The sequence below is a fragment of the Salmo salar genome, chromosome ssa09, assembly GCF_905237065.1.
Source record: "Salmo salar chromosome ssa09, Ssal_v3.1, whole genome shotgun sequence".
Lineage (NCBI taxonomy): Eukaryota > Metazoa > Chordata > Actinopteri > Salmoniformes > Salmonidae > Salmo > Salmo salar.
In genome coordinates this window covers 159,539,060-159,561,870 of record NC_059450.1, presented here as the reverse complement: position 1 = coordinate 159,561,870, position 22,811 = coordinate 159,539,060, and the positions used below count along the sequence as shown (strand labels likewise).

At 47.9% G+C, this 22,811-nt stretch overlaps 1 protein-coding gene across 4 annotated transcripts in view; it reads left to right on the top strand.

Moving 5' to 3' along the window:
* Positions 1-22,811, top strand: part of LOC106613399 (nectin-1) — a 610,857-nt gene that overhangs the window by 277,845 nt on the left and 310,201 nt on the right. Inside the window, exon 6 of one of the 4 annotated variants that reach the window (XM_045724941.1) lies at positions 17,743-18,393. The exons of the other annotated variants lie outside the window; for them this stretch is intronic. Coding sequence (XP_045580897.1) covers positions 17,743-18,248 — 506 coding nt within the window. The 3' untranslated portion in view covers positions 18,249-18,393. Of the gene's footprint in view, positions 1-17,742; positions 18,394-22,811 lie in introns of those variants that run through there. 4 annotated transcript variants of the gene reach the window in all.

Here is a 22,811-nt window from a genome sequence, read left to right as displayed (position 1 = left end):
CGACGCTGGTCTTTCTATCCTTTAACCTCTACTCCCCTCTCCTCCTGCTGTCCTCCCCTCCTACAGTTTAACCTGCTACCTCCTCTCCTCCTGCTGTCCTCCCCTCCTACAGGGTATGGTAGCATGGTGAGCAGCGTGACGTGCTAGCTACGATATGGTAGCATGGTCAGCTGCGTGACGTGCTAGCTACGATATGGTAGCATGGTGAGCAGCGTGACGTGCTAGCTACGATATGGTAGCATGGTGAGCAGCGTGACGTGCTAGCTACGATATGGTAGCATGGTGAGCAGCGTGACGTGCTAGCTACGATATGGTAGTATGGTGAGCAGCGTGACGTGCTAGCTACGATATGGTAGCATGGTGAGCAGCGTGACGTGCTAGCTACGATATGGTAGCATGGTGAGCAGCGTGACGTGCTAGCTACGATATGGTAGCATGGTGAGCAGCGTGACGTGCTAGCTACGATATGGTAGTATGGTGAGCAGCGTGACGTGCTAGCTACGATATGGTAGCATGGTGAGCAGCGTGACGTGCTAGCTACGATATGGTAGTATGGTGAGCAGCGTGACGTGCTAGCTACGATATGGTAGCATGGTGAGCAGCGTGACGTGCTAGCTACGATATGGTAGTATGGTGAGCAGCGTGACGTGCTAGCTACGATATGGTAGTATGGTGAGCAGCGTGACGTGCTAGCTACGATATGGTAGCATGGTGAGCAGCGTGACGTGCTAGCTACGATATGGTAGCATGGTGAGCAGCGTGACGTGCTAGCTACGATATGGTAGCATGGTGAGCAGCGTGACGTGCTAGCTACGATATGGTAGTATGGTGAGCAGCGTGACGTGCTAGCTACGATATGGTAGCATGGTGAGCAGCGTGACGTGCTAGCTACGATATGGTAGCATGGTGAGCAGCGTGACGTGCTAGCTACGATATGGTAGCATGGTGAGCAGCGTGACGTGCTAGCTACGATATGGTAGTATGGTGAGCAGCGTGACGTGCTAGCTACGATATGGTAGCATGGTGAGCAGCGTGACGTGCTAGCTACGATATGGTAGTATGGTGAGCAGCGTGACGTGCTAGCTACGATATGGTAGCATGGTGAGCAGCGTGACGTGCCAGCTACCTCTTCCTGGGAGCATGATGATTTAATGGGTCTGACAAAGTCTCAGGGTCAGCCCACTGGCTAGTGCTGCTGCTGTGGTGATTCACTCATCACATTCATTACACGAAGAGGAGAGGAGAGGAGAGGAGAGGAGAGGAGAGGAGAGGAGAGGAGAGGAGAGGAGAGGAGAGGAGAGGAGAGGAGAGGAGAGGAGAGGAGGGGAGAGGAGAGGAGAGGAGAGGAGAGGAGAGGAGAGGAGAGGAGAGGAGAGGAGAGGAGGGGAGGGGAGAGGAGAGGAGAGGAGGGGAGGGGAGAGGAGGGGAGGGGTGAGGAGAGGAGAGGACGGGAGGGGAGAGGAGATGAGAGGAGAGGAGAGGAGGGGAGGGGAGGGCAGAGGAGAGGAGAGGAGAGGAGAGGAGAGGAGAGGAGAGTGGTACAGGAAGGAGAGGACAGAGGTACAGTGAGGAGAATGAGAGAGGTACAGGGAGAAGAGGAGAGAAAAGTCAACAAGATAAATTAATGCTAATATTTCTCAATTGTAAAGAACTGTATACAGCAAGCTGTACCCTGATGTCATAAATAATAAACTATGACTAAAATACAGCACTGACCTAATTAGTCATGCACTTTTTCATTACTTTTTCATTCATTACCTATGAATCTGTACTGTACCTATGAATCACATCCTAGTACAGATACCCTCCACATCCTAGTACAGATACCCTCCACATCCTAGTACAGATTCCCTCCACATCCTAGTACAGATTCCCTCCACATCCTAGTACAGATACCCTCCACATCCTAGTACAGATACCCTCCACATCCTAGTACAGATACCCTCCACATCCTAGTACAGATACCCTCCACATCCTAGTACAGATTCCCTCCACATCCTAGTACAGATTCCCTCCACATCCTAGTACAGATTCCCTCCACATCCTAGTACAGATACCCTCCACATCCTAGTACAGATTCCCTCCACATCCTAGTACAGATTCCCTCCACATCCTAGTACAGATACACTCCACATTGTATTGCAGATACACATGTAATGTAATGGAATAAACCTCTATCTATGAAACATATATGGATACAGTCTCCCATCACTAGCCATGGTGCTGTGAGTGACAGATATGAGTCCCAAATAGCACCTTAGTCTCTATATAGCGCACTACTTTTGACCGGGACCCGTAGGGCACAATATGTGGAATGGGTGCCATTTGGGACACAGACAATATGGGGACTTGGAGATGACAAGCCTGCTGGAGCCAGTGAAATAACTGCATGCATGCTCAGGACATGTCAGTGGCGATGTCACATCCTGTTTTTATGTCACATGCTGTTTGATGCCGTATTATTTCATGACGTGTTGTTATCTCCCTCAGAGCAGGCTTCTGAATACCCATCTCTTCTGCTTTTTACGGTGAATTCAATCGGGTCCAACGGTTTAATGGTGTGAGTGACATTTACCCCACACATCCACACACAACGGAAGCCACCGCAAAGTCATGAAGTCGGTGACAGAAGGAAGGAAACGTGTTGACAGAAGAGAAGTATAGCTAGCAGGAGAAGAAAGAGAGAGGAGAGGAAAAAAGAGAGATGAGAAGAGAGAGAGAGGAGAGAGAGGAGAGAGAGAGGAGAGAGAGACAGGGAGACAGAAGAAGAGTATAGCTAGCAAGAGAAGAAAGAAAGAGAGAGAGAGGAGGAGATAGAGAGGAGAAGAGAGAGAGGAGAGAGAGAGGAGAGAGAGAGAGAAGAAGAGAGAGAGAGGAGAGAGAGGGAGACAGAAGAAGAGTATAGCTAGCAAGAGAAGAAAGAGAGGGAGAGGAGGAGATGGAGAGAGAGAGAGAGAGAGGAGAGAGAGATAGAAGAAGAGTATAGCTAGCAAGAGAAGAAAGAGAGAGGGATAAAAGAGAGGGAGATAGAGAGACATAAGTAAGGAGTACATGAGGAGTACATGAGGAGACAGGAGGAGACAGGAGGAGACATGAGGAGACATGAGGAGACAGGAGGAGACATGAGGAGACAGGAGGAGACATGAGGAGACATGAGGAGACATGAGGAGACAGGAGGAGACAGGAGGAGACATGAGGAGACAGGAGGAGACAGGAGGAGACATGAGGAGACAGGAGGAGACATGAGGAGACATGAGGAGACAGGAGGAGACAGGAGGAGGCAGGAGGAGACAGGAGGAGACAGATTCATGACTTTTAGGGCTCCCGAGTGCTGCAGTGGTCTAAGGCACTGCATCCCAGTCCCTGGTTCGAATACAGGCTGTGATTGGGAGTCCCATAGGGCAGTGCACAATTGGCCCAGCATCGTCCGGGTTTGGCCGGCATTGTAAATAAGACTTTGTTCTCAACTAACTTGCCTAGTTAAATAAAGGTAACATGTTTTTTTTTTTTTTTTATGAGGTGTTTGGAGCTTAGCTTTGCTACAGTGTAGTTGTCACCTCCCAGTCATGCAAGGAGGGAGGCATTGTGTTAACTTCCTGTCAGTGATGAGTCTTTATTCTTTGTGGCAGTATTATATCTCCATGACTTCACAACCCCAGGGCTGTTCAGACAGCCAGGATAACGAGGACCTCCCGCTCCAATCGCTACATTAATGTGCCTATAGCTTCCTCTCATCCTCTTTTTTACTGCCATTGTTCTCTCTCTCTCTCTCTCTCTCTCTTTCTCTCTCTCCTCTCTCTCTCCTCTCTCTTCTCTCTCTCTCCTCTCTCTCTCCTCTCTCTCTCTCTCCTCTCTCTTCTCTCTCTTCACTCTCTCTCTCCTCTCTCTCTCCTCTCTCTTCTCTCTCTCTCCTCTCTCTTCTCTCTCTCTCCTCTCTCTCTCCTCTCTCTCTCTCTCCTCTCTCTTCTCTCTCTTCACTCTCTCTCCTCTCTCTCTCTCCTCTCTCTTCTCTCTTTCTCTTCTCTCTCTCTCTCTCCTCTCTCTCTTCTCTCTCTCTCCTCTCTCTCTCTCCTCTCTCTCTCTCTCTCTCTCTCCTCTCTCTCTCCTCTCACTCTCTCTCCTCTCTCTCTTCTCTCTCTTCACTCTCTCTCCTCTCTCTCTCTCTCTCCTCTCTCTCTCCTCTCTCTTCACTCTCTCTCCTCTCTCTCTCCTCTCTCTCTTCTCTCTCTCTCTTCTCTCTTCTCTCTCTCTCTCTCTCTGTCTTTCTCTCTCCCCTCTCTCTCTCTCTCTCCTCTCTCTCTCCTCTCTCTCCTCTCTCTCTCTTCTCTCTCTCTCTGTATCTCTCTCTCACTCTCTCTCTCTCCTCTCTCTCTCTCTCTCTGTATCTCTCTCTCACTCTCTATCTCTCCTCTCTCTCTCTCCTCTCTCTCTCTCCTCTCTCTCTCTCTCCTCTCTCTCTGTATCTCTCTCTCACTCTCTCTCCTCTCTCTCTCTCTCTCTCTCTCTCTCTCTCTCTCTCTCTCTCTCTCTCTCTCTCTCTCTCTCTCTCTCTCTCTCTCTCTCTACAGGAGTTAGTTAGTGTATATTTGATGAGTCTGGTGCTTCAAGGTAACACCTGTATTTGGGGAGTTTCTCCCATTCTTCTCTGCAGATCCTCTCAAGCTCTGTCAGGTTGGATGGGGAGCGTCGCTGCACAGTTATTTTCAGGTCTCTCCAGAGATGTTTGATTGGGTACAAGTCCAGTCTCTGTCTGGGCCACTCAAGGACATTCAGAGACTTGCCTCGAAGCCACTCCTGCATTGTCTTGGCTGTGTGCTTAAGGGTCATTGTCCTTTTGGAAGGTGAACCTTCACCCCAGTCTGAGGTCCTGAGCGCTCTGGAGCAGGTTTTCATCAAGGATCTCCCTGTGCTTTGCTACGTTCATCTTTCCCTCGATCCTGACTAGTCTCCCAGTCCCTGCTGCTGAAAGACATCCCCACAGCATGATGCTGCCACCACCATGCTTCACAGTAGGGATGGTGCCAGGTTTCCTCCAGATGTTAGTCTTGGCATACAGGCCAAAGAGTTCAATCTTGGTTTCATCAGGCCAGATAATCTTGTTTCTCATGGTCTGAGAGTCTTTAGGTGCCTTTTGGAACTCCAAGCGGGCTGTCATGTGCCTTTTACTGAGGAGTGGCTTCCGTCTGGCCGCTCTACCATAAAGGCCTGATTGGTGGAGTTCTGCAGAGATGGTTGTCTTTCTGGAAGGTTCTCCCATCTCCACAGAGGAACTCTGGAGCTCTGTCAGAGTGACCATCATTCTTGGTCACCTACCGAACCAAGGCCCCTGTGTTCTTGGGGACCTTCAATGCTGCAGACATTTTTTTGGTACCCTTCCCCAGATCTGTACCTCGACACAATCCTGTCTCGGAACTCTACAGGCTGAAGACATGTGTCAAATATGTGTCCTATATGGCACCCCTACTACCACCACATCCCTCCCTCCTCCTACCTCATCCAACACTCCCTCCGTCAATCCCTCCCTCCTCCTACCTCCCCCTCCTTCCATCCCTCCCTCATCCCCTCTCCCTCCTTATCCCCTCTCCCTATTCCTCATCCCCTCTCCCTCATCATCCCCTCTTCCTCCTCACCCCCTCTCTGTCCTCATCCCCTCTCACCCCCTCTCTGTCCTCATCCCCTCTCCCTATTCCTCATCCCCTCTCCCTCATAATCCCCTCTCCCTATTCCTCATCCATTTTCCCTCCTCATCCCCTCTCCCTCCTCATCCCCTCTCCCTATTCAGGTGGTAGCTCCTCAGGTGGTAGGACCTCAGGTGGTAGGACATCAGGTGGTAGGACATCAGGTGGTAGGACCTCAGGTGGTAGGACCTCAGGCGGTAGGACCTCAGGTGGTAGGACCTCAGGTGGTAGGACCTCAGGCGGTAGGACCTCAGGCGGTAGGACCTCAGGTGGTAGGACCTCAGGTGGTAGCTCCTCAGGCGGTAGGACCTCAGGTGGTAGGACATCAGGTGGTAGGACATCAGGTGGTAGGACATCAGGTGGTAGGACCTCAGATAGTAGGACCTCAGATGGTAGGACATCAGGTGGTAGGACCTCAGGTGGTAGTACCTCAGGCGGTAGGACCTCAGGTGGTAGGACCTCAGGTGGTAGGACCTCAGGTGGTAGGACATCAGGTGGTAGGACCTCAGGCGGTAGGACCTCAGGCGGTAGGACCTCAGGCGGTAGGACCTCAGGTGGTAGGACCTCAGGTGGTAGGACCTCAGGCGGTAGGACCTCAGGTGGTAGGACCTCAGGTGGTAGGACATCAGGTGGTAGGACCTCAGGCGGTAGGACCTCAGGTGGTAGGACATCAGGTGGTAGGACCTCAGGCGGTAGGACCTCAGGTGGTAGGACATCAGGTGGTAGGACCTCAGGTGGTAGTACCTCAGGCGGTAGGACCTCAGGCGGTAGGACCTCAGGTGGTAGGACATCAGGTGGTAGGACCTCAGGCGGTAGTACCTCAGATTTTTCTCTTCCCACTTGTTTTAATGGCCCTGTCTGGCTTATTGGGATGTTTTCAACTTTTAAATGGTTGTACACAACTCCCTGGTTGGGATCCCTGATTGGAGAAAAATCATCAATATAAAACTACCCAATTAGAGAGGTGCTGAGGAAGGGAAGGGTGGAGGGATGAGGGATCACTGCAGATGAGAGCAGTGAAGGATAGAGGAGAGGATTAACAGGCTGTCCAGCTTTCCTTTTATCTATCCCCCCACTCCCTCCATCCTCCTTCCTCTCTTCTCCCATTCCTTCCATCCCCTTCAAGCCTATGGATTTGTCGTCCCCCCCCGGACTGAGGTAGGTGGGCGGATATCTTCCCTTACCTTGTTGAGGTGGTGGAGGATGGAGGGAGGAGGTGAAGTGGTGGAGGGATTCAGGGGAAGAGAGAGGAATGTTGATTATTGTATGCTAGGCTGCTGGAGGTGACCTAGCGTTGCTCTCTCTCCCATTCATGTGTGTAATGAAGCCTGAATAATCCCATTACAGGGTCAGATTAAAACCTGAGAGCTCTGAGAGGGGCTGAGAGCTGACACCCACACCTGCATGGGTTCACATAGTAGTCGATATCTATAAGACATGTATTTCAGAGTTTGATTGAGACTGCCTGAGAGGGCCAGGTAGCGTTTGGACTTTTAGAGCTGTTTGATTGGTTCAAGAAAACTTAAACACAGTGAAAAATATTTTAGAAGAAACAACTACTATTGTAACCCTGGTCTGCTGGGATCTGTGGCTGGTTGTGGACAGGTCTAGCACTGCTGGAGAGAGAGATAGGGATGGAGAGAGAGAGAGAGGGAAAGAGAGAGAGGGATGAAGAGAGAGAGAGAGAGAGAGAGAGTGGAGAGAGAGGGATGAAGAGAGATGGAGAGAGAGAGAGGGATGGAGAGAGAGAGAGAGGGGGATGGAGAGAAAGAGGGTTGGAGAGAGAGGGATGAAGGGAGAGAGAGGGATGGAGAAAGAGAGAGAGATGGAGAGAGAGGGATGAGAGAGAGAGAGAGAGAGAGAGAAGGATGGAGAGAGAGAGACAGAGAGAGAGAGGGATGGAGAGAGAGAGAGAGAGGGGGGATGGAGAGAGAGAGAGAGAGGGCTGGAGACAGAGGGATGGAGAGAGAGAGAGAGAGGGGGATGGAGAGAGAGGGATAGAGAGAGAGGGATGGATGGAGAGAGTGGGATAGAGAGGGATGGAAACAGATAGAAGGATGGAAACAGGAAAGAGAGGGATGAGAGAGAGGGATGGAGAGAGAGGGATAGAGAGAGGGGGATAGAGAGAGGGATATAGAGAGAGGGGGATATAGAGAGGGATATAGAGAGAGGGATGGAGAGAGATGGATGGAGAGGGAGGGATGGAGAGAGAGAGAGGGATGGAGAGAGAGGGATAGAGCGAGAGGGATGGAGAGAGAGGGATAGAGAGAGAGGGATAGAGAGAGAGGGATAGAGAGGGAGGGATAGAGAGGGAGGGATAGAGAGGGAGGGATATAGAGGGAGGGATAGAGAGAGGGGGATAGAGAGAGAAGGAGGGATAGAGAGAGAGGGAGGGATAGAGAGAGAGGGAGGGATAGAGAGAGAGGGAGGGATAGAGAGAGAGGGATAGAGAGAGAGGGATGGAGAGGGAGGGATAGAGAGGGAGGGATAGAGAGAGAGGGATAGAGAGAGAGGCAGCAGACGACTGTTACAGTGGCTGTGTGAAGTCTTTACGGTGCATTGATTGAGTGGGTTGGTAATGAACAGTGATAGTTGGAGTTCAGGGGTAGTGGTGGTGGTGTGGCCCTCTGGGCAGAGAGAGGGAAACATGTGTCCTATATGGCACCCTATTTCCTATGTAGTCACCGTAGCACTCTGGTCAAAAATAGTGCACTAAATAGGGAATAGGGTGTGATTGTCTTTTTTTATTTCATCCATTTTAAAATAAGTCTGTAACGTAACAAAATGTGGAAAAAGTCAAGGGGTCTGAATTCTTTCAGAAGGCCCTGTAGATACATGTGTACAGTATATTTGTTTTCCAGTGAGGACATTTAAATATATATATATATATATAAACAAATAAATATTAGAGTAATCGAGTACTCAAACAGTCCAAAATATCCCATGCCCGTCTAAAAAGGCCATCTAGCCAACAGCTGGTAGATACAGTGCTGGTCGGCTGGTCTACATGAGGAGATTAAGGAGAAGAGCGAGAAGGTTTCTATTTGTCAAAACGGCAGTCGAGCATCGATCCTCGCGTCACCAGAATAAAACCCTGGATATTTATCGGAAAGGAGCATCCAGCTCATCACCGTGCACTTTCACCACCCTGTGAAGTTCATCAGAACTGATTTCATCTGTAGCCTGATAATCTGCATGGTAATCTGCATCTGCATGGACCACACAGCATGTAATCGCGTGACGCCAAGTTTACTTAAATATGATTGTTGTTATTTTAAATATTTTAACATTAAGGCATTTCCACCGCTTTTCTCGCAAACAATATACAGGGTTGAGGAGGGCTGGTTCTATACAGGGCTGAGGAGGGCTGGTTCTATACAGGGCTGAGGAGAGATGGTTCTATACAGGGCTGGTTCTATACAGGGCTGAGGAGAGTTGGTTCTATACAGGGCTGGTTCTATACAGGGCTGAGGAGAGATGGTTCTATACAGGGCTGGTTCTATACAGGGCTGAGGAGGGTTGGTTCTATACAGGGCTGAGGAGAGATGGTTCTATACAGGCCTGGGGAAGGCTGGTTCTATACAGGGCTGGTTCTATACAGGGCTGAGGAGGGCTGGTTCTATACAGGGTTGGGGAGGGCTGGTTCTCTACAGGGCTGAGGAGAGATGGTTCTATACAGGGCTGAGGAGAGATAGGAGAGTTGGTTCTATACAGGGCTGAGGAGAGATGGTTCTATACAGGGCTGGGGAGGCCTGTCTAGTGGACAGTTGAGAGGCCTGTCTAGTGCAGGGTTGAGGAGGGCTGGTCTAGTGGAGGGTTGAGGAGGCCTGTCTAGTGGAGAGTTGAGGAGGCCTGTCTAGTGGAGGGTTGAGGAGGCCTGTCTAGTGGAGGGTTGAGGAGGCCTGTCTAGTGGAGAGTTGAGGAGGCCTGTCTAGTGGAGAGTTGAGGAGGCCTGTCTAGTGGAGAGTTGAGGAGGCCTGGCTAGTTGAGGAGGCCTGTCTAGTGGAGGGTTGAGGAGGCCTGTCTAGTGGAGGGTTGAGGAGGCCTGTCTAGTGGAGAGGTGAGGAGGCCTGTCTAGGGGAGGGTTGAGGAGGCCTGTCTAGTGGAGGGTTGAGGAGGCCTGTCTAGTGGAGGGTTGAGGAGGCCTGTCTAGTGGAGAGGTGAGGAGGCCTGTCTAGGGGAGGGTTGAGGAGGCCTGTCTAGTGGAGAGTTGAGGAGGCCTGTCTAGGGGAGGGTTGAGGAGGCCTGTCTAGTGGAGAGTTGAGGAGGCCTGTCTAGTGGAGAGTTGAGGAGGCCTGTCTAGTGGAGGGTTGAGGAGGCCTGTCTAGTGGAGAGTTGAGGAGGCCTGGCTAGTTGAGGAGGCCTGTCTAGTGGAGGGTTGAGGAGGCCTGTCTAGTGGAGAGTTGAGGAGGCCTGTCTAGGGGAGGGTTGAGGAGGCCTGTCTAGTGGAGAGTTGAGGAGGCCTGTCTAGTGGAGAGTTGAGGAGGCCTGTCTAGTGGAGAGTTGAGGAGGCCTGTCTAGTGGAGGGTTGAGGAGGCCTGTCTAGTGGAGGGCTGAGGAGGCCTGTCTAGGGGAGGGTTGAGGAGGCCTGTCTAGGGGAGGGTTGAGGAGGCCTGTCTAGTGGAGAGTTGAGGAGGCCTGTCTAGTGGAGAGTTGAGGAGGCCTGTCTAGGGGAGGGTTGAGGAGGCCTGTCTAGTGGAGAGTTGAGGAGGCCTGTCTAGTGGAGAGTTGAGGAGGCCTGTCTAGGGGAGGGTTGAGGAGGCCTGTCTAGTGGAGGATGATGTCTTTGTTACATTCAATCATTGAATATCCGTGAGAGAGATGTTTATTTTCAAGGCAACATTACATGCGTATAGATAGATGGATTATTAGATACAATTTACATTTGCTAATGTTAGCTGAAATGATCTTTAGCTATTCTATCCTCTTGGAATATCTTTTTATCCAGTGATATAATATAATCATACCGTCCTGAAGGTTTGATTTTTAGAACTGTAATCCTTCACAAGCTGTCTGGATCTGAGACTGAGATTACTCTCTCTCTCTCTCTCTCTCTCTCTCTCTCTCTCTCTCTCTCTCTGGCCTGACAGAATCATTTTCATCAGGGCTGTATGCATCCCAAATAGCACCCTATTCCCTACAGAATACACTACATGATATACATAACATATACAGTGGCAAGAAAAAGTATGTGAAGCCTTTGGAATTACCTATATTTCTGCATACATTTGTCAGAAAATTTGATCTGATCTTCATCTAAGTCACAACAATAGACACAGTCTTCTTAAACTAATAACACTCAAACAATTCTACGTTTTCATGTCTTTATTAAACACTGTGTAAACATTCAGTGCAGGGTGGAAAAAGTATGTGAACCCTTGGATTTAATAACTGGTTGACCCTCCTTTGGCAGCAATAACCTCAACCAAACGTTTTCTGTAGTTGCTGATCAGACCTGCACAACGGTCAGGAGGAATTTTGGACCATTCCTCTTTACAAAACTGTTTCAGTTCAGCAATATTATTGGGATGTCTGGTGTGAACTGCTCTCTTGAGGTCATGCCACAGCATCTCAATCGGGTTGAGGTCAGGACTCTGACTGGGCCACTCCAGAAGGCGTATTTTCTTCCGTTGAAGCCGTTCTGTTGTTGATTTACCTCTTTGTTTTGGGTCGTTGTCCTATTGCATCACCCAACTTCTGTTGAGCTTCAATTGGCCGGACAGATAGCCTTACATTCTCCTGCAAAATGTCTTGATGAACTTGGGAATTCATTTTTCTGGTGATGATAGCAAGCTGTCCAGGCCCTGAGGCAGCAAAGCAGCCCCAAACCATGATGCCCCCTCCACCATACTTCACAGTTGGGATGAGGTTTTGATGTTGGTGTGCTGTGCCTTTTTTTCTCCACACATAGTGCTGTGTGTTCCTTCCACACAACTCCACTTTAGTTTAATCTGTCTACAGAATATTTTGCCAGTAGCGATGTGGATGCTCTTTTGCGAACTTCAGATGTGCAGCAATGTTTTTTTTTGGACAGCAGTGGCTTCTTCCGTGGCGTCCTCCCATGAACACTATTCTTGTTTAGTGTTTTATGTATCATAGACTTGTCACTAGAGATGTTGGCATGTCCCAGAGATTTCTCTAAGTCTTTAGCTGACACTCTAGGATTATTCTTAACCTCATTGAGCATTATGCGCTGTGCTCTTGCAGTCATCTTTGCAGGATGGCCACTCCTAGGGAGAGTAGCAACAGTGCTGAACTTTCTCCATTTATAGACAATTTGTCTTACTGATGAACATCAAGGCTTTTAGAGATACTTTTGTAATCCTTTCCAGCTTTATGCAAGTCAACAATTCTTAATCTTGGGTCTTCTGAGATCTATTTTCTTCAAGGCATGGTTCACATCAGGCAATTCTTTTTGTGAATAGCAAACTCACATTTGGTGAGTGCTTTTTGTAGGGCATGGCAGCTCTAACCAACATCTACAATCTCGTCTCATTGATTGGAGTCAAGGTTAGCTGACTCCTCACTCCAATTAGCTTTTGGAGAAGTCATTAGCCTAGGGGTTCAAATACTTTTCCAACCTACACTGTGAAAGTTGAAATGATGTATTCAATATAGACAAGAAAAATACAATAATTTGTGTGTTATTAGTTTAAGCACAGTGTATTTGTCTATTGTTGTGGCTTAGATGAAGATCAGATCAAATTTTATGACCAATTTATGCAGAAATCCAGGAAATTGTAAAGGGTTCATATACTTTTTCTTGCCACTGTGTATACACTACATGACCAAAAGTATGTGGACATCTGCTCGTCGAACATCTCATTCCAAAATCATGGGCATTAATATGGAGTTAGTCCCCCCTTTGCTGCTATATCAGCCTCCACTCTTCTGGGAAGGCTTTCCACTAGATGTTGGATCATTGCTGCGGGTTCTGCTTCCGTTCAGCCACAAGAACATTAGTGAGGTTGGGCACTGATGTTGGGCGGTTAGGCCCTGGCTCGTAGTTGGTGTTCTAAAGGTGATCGATGGGGTTGAGGTCAGGGCTCTGTGCAGGCCAGTTAAGTTCTTCCACAGCAATCTTGACAAACCATTTCTGTTTGACCTCACTTTGTGCACAGGGGCATTGTCATGCTGAAACAGAAAAGGGCCTTTGTCAAACTGTTACCACGAAGTTGGAAGCACAGAATCATCTAGAATGTGTTGTATATTGTAGTATTAATATTTCCCTTGACTGGAACTAAGGGGCCCAAACTATGAAAAACAGCCCCAGACCATTATTCCTCCTCCACCAAACTTTACAGTTGGGATAATGCATTGTGGCAGGTAGCGTCTCCTGGCATACGCCAAACACAGATTTGTCCGTTGGAATGCCAGATGGTGAAGCGTGATTAATCACTCCAGAGGGACACATTTCCACTGCTCCAGAGTACAATGGCGGTGGGCTTTACACCACTCCAGCCGACGCTTGGCATTGCGCATGGTGATCTTAGGCTTGTGTGCAGCTGCTCGGCCATGGAAACCCATTTCATGAAGCTCCCAATGAACTGTTGTTTTGCTGACGTTGCTTCCAGAGGCAGTTTGGAGCTCTGTAGTGAGTGTTGCAACCGAGGACAGATGATTTTTACGCGCTTCAGCACTCAGCGGTCCCATTCTGTGAGCTTGTGTGGCCTACCACTTCGTGGCTGAGCCGTTGTTGCTCCTAGATGTTTCCACTTCACAATAACAGAACTTACAGTTGACCTGGGCAGCTCTAGCAGGGCAGAAATGTGACAAAATGACTTGTTGGAAAGGTGTCGTCCTATGACAGTACCACGTTGAAAGTCACTAAGCTCTTCAGTACGAGCCATTCTACTGCCAATGTTTGTCTATGGAGATTGCATGGTGGTGTGCTCGATTGTATTCACCTGTTAACAATAGGGTTTGTCTGAAACAGCCAAATCCACTAATTTGGAGGGGTATCCACATACAGTACATTTTTATATATAGTGTATATGCCATTTGGGCTCTGGTGCACTATAAAGGGTGCCATTTGGGCTCTGGTTAGAAGTAGTGCACTATAAAGGGAATAGGGTGCTCAACTTTTCTGTCTGTTACAGGAAACATTACTGCTGATATGCCACAGCTGAATGTTGCAGCGTTGTAGCACTGTGTGGTCCTGCAGCAGTGTTTCCACCTCCCATACATTTATGAATCCTCTAGTCTCTATCTTCTTAGTAGAAAGGTTCACGGCTGACGTAGCATGCCATAGGTGAATGTTTTAGGGTTTAGGGGGAATGTTTAGGGGGGCTGTGTTTTCACTTTCTCCTGCCTTCTCTCACCATCCTCTCCCCCTTTATCCTTTTAGTGGACTAGACACTGAGATTCCTTTACTTTCTTTTTCCTCTCTTGAAGATTCAGGGTGTTTCCTATTGAAGCTAATTGTAATGTAGCTCTGCAGGTTTGCTCCGGCTTTGATCACTGTCAGATAATCGTCACTCTGCCTCTGTGAGAAGTCTGCCTCTGTGAGAAGTCTGCCTCTGTGAGAGAGCCTTGAAGAGCAGCGCGGTTTATTCAACCTATATCTATTTGTGACTTGTTTCAGGAAACGAGGTGTATGTCGCTCGTCACTACTTCACAGGAGAGGCATTTGAACGGAAAACATGAATTTTTTATCAAAATGCGTTTTTATTTGGGGGGGGGGCAGGAATGCCGTCTGGAACATGTGAACTTTCATGTGCCTTAATAACAAATGTGCATGCTATCTGTAAATACGAATACAATTGTTAAATTACAAGCCTAGTTGGTTTAGCCACAGAAAAAAATCAGGAACCTTCCCACTTGCCTTGATTGGCTGAGATAATGAGTGGGCTGGACATGCTGAGAAATGATTTCGGATTGGTCTGCCATGTAGCCCGCTTCTGTCTATAACAAAGGGCTGTTCAGTATGTGTAGGTAATCATTTCTAAATCAGCTGGGTTTTTATTTTTTTATTTTTTATAGATATCACGAATAACTGTAAAGGTGTTGCTCTTTACTTTCTGAGATACAGTTTTGAAATCAGTGGAATGCCTGGTGGAAGCAGAGTATGATATCTAAGGAGATGGAGAGAATTCTGCCGTTTTATTGCAAATATGCGGAGGGAGTCGAATAGAGAACACACAGAAGGCTGTTGTATAAAACACCTGTCTCTGGATTACATCTTCAAACTAAGGGAAACCGTGGCATCTGTGACAGAGGGAAAAGAGTTCATCCATGTACACAGGTAGAAAAATCTAGCTAACTACATTTTCAGATATTATACATTTCTAAATTTGTCAGAACGTCATTTTACATTTACATTTATGTCATTTAGCGGACGCTCTTATCCAGAGCGACTTACAAATTGGTGCATTCACCTTATGATATCCAGTGGAACAACCACTTTACAATAGTACATCTATATCTTTTTTTTTGGGGGGGGGGTTAGAAGTATTACTTTATCCTATCCCAGGTATTCCTTAAAGAGGTGGGGTTTCAGGTGTCTCCGGAAGGTGGTGATTGACTCCGCTGTCCTGGCGTCGTGAGGGAGCTTGTTCCACCATAGGGGTGCCAGAGCAGTGAACAGTTTTGACTGGGCTAAGCGGGAAATGTGCTTCCGCAGAGGTAGGGAGGCGAGCAGGCCAGAGGTGGATGAACGCAGTGCCCTTCTTTGGGTGTACGGCCTGATCAGAGCCTGAAGGTACGGAGGTGCCGTTCCCCTCACAGCTCCGTAGGCAAGCACCATGGTCTTGTAGCAGATGCGAGCTTCAACTGGAAGCCAGTGGAGTGTGCGGAGGAGCGGAGTGACGTGAGATAACTTTTCATTGGAAGTTAAAGCATACTGTTAGCTAGCTACCTAACATTAGCTGGCTGGCTCGCTAGCTAACATTATGTGTATGATCTGTGTAGTAATATTATTTGTATCTCAGAGCCATTTGCATTGATAGTCATATCCTGATGTTAGCGAGATAGCTAACATTGAATCTAGCTGGTTAGCCACCTGAAGATTCATGCAGGGTAGTAATGTTATGAGTTGGGATTATGGTTCATAGTTTAGTTAACTGCACCAAAGTTAAATTAGGATATAACGTTAGGCCAGCAAGACAGTGTCCAAGTTCTCAAATACTCCAGTAGAATGCCCCTGTTTTTATTTCATCACACTTACAAAACCGTAAGCTATTTTCTGTAAATTAGCTTTTCACTAACTTCTAAGTGTTGATCTTGTTGTGAGTTTATTTTTCCTGTAATAATGAATACAAATGACCTAAAGTCCACACGTTGTCAGCTATATGCTGATGTCATCACATGTGAATCCTTAAAGAGATGGGTGGGGCTAAGGCTTAAGAGGGTGGTAACGATGCTGAATGGGTGGAGACAAAGAAGAGTTCTCCAGTAGGTTTACCAAAACATTCAAAAGTGGGGTTACTAGTTGATCAACTTTAAAAGCAGAATTACTTTCCCATTGTTCCTCAAATGTAGTGTATGATATACCATTTTCTAGCTCAGAGAGTCTGTACTTTTATCCGATGTAAAAAGAAAAAACACAATTTCAAACGAATCGAGCTGGTCGGTCACATATCTAGAGAGAGGAGTGGGAGGGACAGCGAGAGAGGGAAAGAGAGAACGAGATGTGAATTAGGAGGGGAAAAATTTGGGTGGCGTAGTCGGCATCAATGTACTCTGAAACATTTCTAAGTTGCTTGTCGTTTAGATAGCATTTCATCCACTATAGGTGATTTTTATCAGGGTTGAGAACCTCACATACTGTGCCTAGTGTTCAGCCTGCAACTGTGATTATCTGCTGTCTGTCTGTGGCACAAACCTATCCTGTTCCTGTTAGACAAGGACATCCTGTTCCTGTTAGACAAGGACATCCTGTTCCTGTTAGACAAGGACATCCTGTTCCTGTTAGACTAGGCCATCCTGTTCCTGTTAGACTAGGCCATCCTGTTCCTGTTAGACAAGGACATCCTGTTCCTGTTAGACAAGGACATCCTGTTCCTGTTAGACAAGGCCATCCTGTTCCTGTTAGACAAGGACATCCTGTTCCTGTTAGACAAGACCTTCCTGTTCCTGTTAGACAAGGACATCCTGTTCCTGTTAGACAAGGACATCCTGTTCCTGTTAGACAAGGACATCCTGTTCCTGTTAGACAAGGGGTTTGTCTAGACACCAAATAATGTGTTCCCAAATGGCACCGTATTCCCTATATAGTGCACTTATGTTGCCCTGGTCAAAAGTAGTGCACTGTGTAAGGAAACGGGTACAATTTTGGGAATCATCCTAAACCTTTTGTCTGCATTGTCTTGTTTATTAGACTGGCAGTGTGTGATGTGTTAAAGACTGGCAGTGTGTGATGTGTTAAAGACTGGCAGTGTGTGATGTGTGAGACTGGCAGTGTGTGATGTGTGAGACTGGCAGTGTGTGGTGTGTTAAAGACTGGCAGTGTGTGGTGTGTTAAAGACTGGCAGTGTGTGGTGTGTTAAAGACTGGCAGTGTGTGGTGTGTTAAAGACTGGCAGTGTGTGGTGTGTTAAAGACTGGCAGTGTGTGGTGTGTTAAAGACTGGCAGTGTGTGATGTGTTAAAGACTGGCAGTGTGTGGTGTGTTAAAGACTGGCAGTGTGTGGTGTGTTAAAGACTGGCAGTGTGTGGTGTGTTAAAGACTGGCAGTGTGTGGTGTGTTAAAGACTGGCAGTGTGTGATGTGTTAAAGACTGGCAGTGTGTGATGTGTTAAAGACTGGCAGTGTGTGATGTGTGAGACTGGCAGTGGGTGATGTGTGAGACTGGCAGTGTGTGTGTTTCTGTCTTTCTCTTTTGGGAGTCACATGTGGCTGGCGATGACTAAAGCTTGCTTTGCAGTGGGTGGGGGGGGGGTCCGTCGTTGGTGCGCTTCCCGGGGGCGTGGGATGGGGTCCTTCCTGTTCCCTTTGCTTATCCTTCCCTGTCTCCCTTCCTTCCTTCCATCTTTCCCAAAACAGAGCACCTGCACACTGAGCACACCCCCTCCTCCTCCTCCCACCTGAGCACTGACACACCCCTTCCATCTGTCTTTTCCTACCCAGAATTCCCTAACAACCCGCCACCTGGGGGCCGTGAGATCCCGCAGGAGCAGCACAATGCGGGTGCCGTCATCGGGTGCGCTGTGGGCGGGGTCGTCCTGTTAGCGGCGGCCGCCACCCTGCTCTTTGTCTTCCTGCGCCGCCGCCAGCGCACCTTCAAGGGCGACTACAGCACCAAGAAACAGGTGTTTGGGAACGGCTACAGCAAGGCCGGGGGCCTGCCAGCCCACCCTCCCATCCCCAACAACCTGCAGTACCCAGACGACTCGGATGACGAGAAGAAGCCTGCACAGATCGCTGTGACCGGAGGGTTCGAGGCGAGCGAGCGTGATTTTGACGGAGACGCGGAGGACTTGAAGAGGCCCTATTTCACAGTGGACGAAGGAGAGAGTCAAGATTACGACGAACGGACTCTCGCTTTCCAGTACAACCCCGGGCCGGAGATAGCCGACGATATGGTGTCCCAAACCGATGGCTCTGTCATTTCAAAGAAAGAGTGGTATGTGTAGGGGCATGCAACAAACAACCAAACCAAACCAACCAAGCTCCCGTCCCACCCCCCTACCATCGCACTAGCACCCCTACTACCACCACCACTACCACCACTACTACCACCCCTACTACCACTACCACCACTACCACCACTACTACCACCCCTACTACCACCACAACCACCACCACTACCACCACTACCACCACAACCACCACCACCACTACTACCACCACAACCACAACCACCACTACCACCACCACCACTACTACCACCACCACCACTACTACCACCACAACCACAACCACCACTACCACCACCACTACCACCCCTACTACCACCACAACCACCACCACTACTACCACCCCTACTACCACCCCTACTACCACACCTACTACCACCACTACTACCACCACTACCACCACTACTACCACCCCTACTACCACCACTACTACCACCACAACCACTACTACCACCACCACTACTACCACCCCTACTACCACCACTACTACCACCACCACCACTACTACCACCACCACTACTACCACCACCACCACCACCCCTACTACCACCACTACTACCACCACAACCACCACCACCCCTACTACCACCCCTACTACCACCACAACCACCACCACCCCTACTACCACCCCTACTACCACCACTACTACCACCACAACTACCACCACCCCTACTACCACCACTGCTACCACCACCACCATCACCCCTACTACCACCACCATCACCCCTACTACCACCACCACCACCACCACTACTACCACCACCACCACCACCACTACTACCACCACCACCCCTACTACCACCACTACTACCACCCCTACTACCACCACTACTACCACCCCTACTACCACCACTACCACCACTACTACCACCACCACCCCTACTACCACCACTTCCACCACTACTACCACCCCTACTACCACCCCTACTACCACCACTACCACCACCACCACCCCTACTACTACCACCATCACCCCTACTACTACCACCACTACCACCCCTACTACCACCACCACCACTACCACCACCACCACCACTACTACTACTACTACCACCACCACCACTACTACTACCACTACCGCCCCTACTACCACCACTACCACTACTACCACCACTACCGCCCCTACTACCACCACTGCCACCACACCACCTCACCCCCATCCCTCCCTCCACCTCATCCCTCAGCAGTTCTGTATAGTACCACCCCAACCCCCCAACCCATCATTTCCCAGTGAGCTAAAACCGCTTTAGAAAATGCAACATCAAGTCCTAAAGAGCTTTCAACAACACATCATCAACATGTCAACGACGACATTACATTCAAATTCCATGAGATGAAACTGCAGATAATACAAAACACGGTTTGTCATTGGACTCATGCCCAACCGCCATTGACTTCCATTGGACTCATACCCAACCGCCATTGGCTTCCATTGGACTCATACCCAACCGCCATTGGCTTCCATTGGACTCATACCCAACCGCCATTGGCTTCCATTGGACTCATACCCAACCGCCATTGGCTTCCATTGGACTCATACCCAACCGCCATTGGCTTCCATTGGACTCATACCCAACCGCCATTGGCTTCCATTGGACTCATACCCAACCGCCTTTGGCTTCCATTGGGCTCATACCCAACCGCCATTGGCTTCCATTGGGCTCATACCCAACCGCCATTGGCTTCCATTGGACTCATACCCAACCGCCATTGGCTTCCATTGGACTCATACCCAACCGCCATTGGCTTCCATTGGACTCATACCCAACCGCCATTGGCTTCCATTGGACTCATGCCCAACCGCCATTGGCTTCCGAAGGCCAGACAGAAAGATTGATCTGGTCACTTGGAAAATACAGGTGGATTATTCTTGTGTATTTTTCCATGATATTCTAAATGTATTACATGTAAAGAGACTTGGGAGAGATGAGGTATTTGCTAAGCACATTGTGAAAGTCCTACACTGGATGTATGATACATTGTTTTTAATTCCTTATTCTCATCACCATTGCCTTTTCTGCAATTTTATTTTTATTTTTATAACTTGCTTTTATATGTTATGGGATCAACTAGGGGTCAAAGGTTGTCTAGGGGGTAAAAATGTCAATCAAAACTATAGATGGAATTGTACAGATGGTATTTTATTCAGTATGACCAGCAAGACTAGAAAAGACTGGTTCTGCCCATGTATTACAGCAGAGCATATCCTACTACAGAGTATAGTAGTAGGGGAGACTGGGGTAAGTTGAGCCATTTTGTTTTTGCATTCAGCATCATTCCATCAAGGGAAATATATGATTATTTCTAACAAAGATATCTACATATATTTCAGAATGTTTTGTATCCTTGGAAATAAGTGGTTTCTTGACACAACTTACTCCAGGTATGAGGTAAGGTGAGCCGCGGGACAGGGTAAGGTGAGCCGCGGGACAGGGTAAGGTGAGCCGCGGGACAGGGTAAGCTGAGCCGCGGGACAGGGTAAGGTGAGCCGCCTGCAAATGTCTGTACTGAAAACCAATACCTTTTCTACCATGTCTATCTGTATTTCCCAAACACAATTAAGCAAAATCACAATCACTTTTTTGGTATTTTAATCATTTGAAGCATATTTTAACATAGGCCAGGCCCTGTTGTTACCTCATATGCCTTGCATTACGCCTGGGGAGAAAACATTTCAATTAGCTCTACTTTGGCTCAACCATTGGCTCAACTTACCCCAAGGCAAACATTTTGACTTTATTAGCCCACACAGCTACAAGGATGTACTTCCATGCTAGGCTTATAACCTCACTTTGACGCTTATAGAGACCAGAACTGATGCATAGAACAATCTTAAAATGATCTACTTTAATTTAGATACAAGCATCATAAAACCTCTTAACACAATAAATTCATTTGACTTGGTGAATACCAGTGTTTTGGACCTAACTTGCTAACCACTTTTTACACGTAGTTTCTTTCTTCATGGTCTCCATGAAATGCTCACCTCTTCCTAAATATTTGGTCAAATTATTCATTTTGTGTTTCTTAGAAGCAAGGGGGCGGCTCAACTAACCCTTTGGCTCAGGTTGCCCCCCACTCTCCCTTACTGTGTGTTAGAGTATATGATGTATTTTGGCCTCTTGCCAGACCTAACTAAAAAGACATGTATGTTTGAGCTTCTCTCCAAAAGACATGCCTGGTGTTTATGGAAGAACTCTGTACTCTTCATGGTATGATGAGGCCTGTGCACACTGCACTGAGAGCTGAGGCACATGTCAACACAACAAGCCATATGGACATGGCAGTAATACAGGCCTAAGGGAGATGACAGTAGATATAGAAGGAGAATGTGTCGCTATGTGCCCTACATTCAGATGTCGAGTTGTTTTAGTGGCCATTTTAGTCTGGCAGCCATTTTAGTCTGGCAGCCATTTTAGTTTGGCAGCCATTTTAGTCTGGCAGCCATTTTAGTTTGGCAGCCATTTTAGCTCCACTGAGAAAGCAGGAGAGAGAGAGAGAGAGAGAGAGAGAGAGAGAGAGAAGGCAGAAAGGCTTGCTGTCCTGAACCATTATACACTTAAATTGGTCCCATATTAACTTCCTGTGAAATGTTCACTTGTTAAGAGGGTGTCCCGTATTTTCAACATACAAGACCAAACAAAAATACTTAAATGATGCTCTGAGAAATTTCATTTAATAATTTGGATCTTGTGTACCTGTGTACCTGTACTCTTTATGTAATTAAATGTCTATTTGGGTTGTTGAGCGATCGTAATCATGTCTTATTAACGCTCTAGCCAGGTTGGATTAGAGCGCTGTGGATATCAACAGAAGGCTGGTTCCAGAGTGATGTTGGGTCTGTATGACTGTATGAATTCTCCCTAAGGTACTGGCTATAGTACTTCCCACTCACACCACCTTTAGCAGGAGCCTCCTGGGACAATGAGGACATGAGGACAATGAGGACAATGCTAAACGTGGGTGTGCTTCTCTGCCTTCAGAGAGAACATTTTTTTTAAAAAGCAAAGGGAATAAGAGAAATATTGTGATAAATATTGTCAAGCTCTGTTTTTTCTGTTTGTTGTTGTTGTTGTTGTTGTTGTTGTTTGTTTTCATTGGGTGATGTTTTTTTTGTTTGTTTCATAGATTAAATTGCAACAGCTCTGTATCAATTCATACTGGAGAAAAAAATATGGTTCCTTTTGCCTGACGAGTTGGCAGCTGAAGCTGTAGATGGGCATACGACCATCCTTTAGAGAGCCATTGTATTGGTTAGCTTTTTAAACCCACTATCTTGCTTGCCAGTAGCTGAGGTCCACAGCAGAAACAGTCTTTGTCCTCACAGCTTTGAGGTCCATCACACACATGCTACAGCAGAGTATTATGATTGGGGGAAAAACAAAGTACGAGTGGGAATTCTGTCAAAAAAGAGACAGAAGTCAAAGCACAGAGAAGACTTACCTGGCTGATTTTAAACTGGTAGAAAAGATGAAGTGTTGTTTTTAGGTGATTTATGTGAGGGTTGGATGTATGGGTGTTGTTTGCAGGGGAGGCTGGTGGGAGGAGGTATAGGAGGAC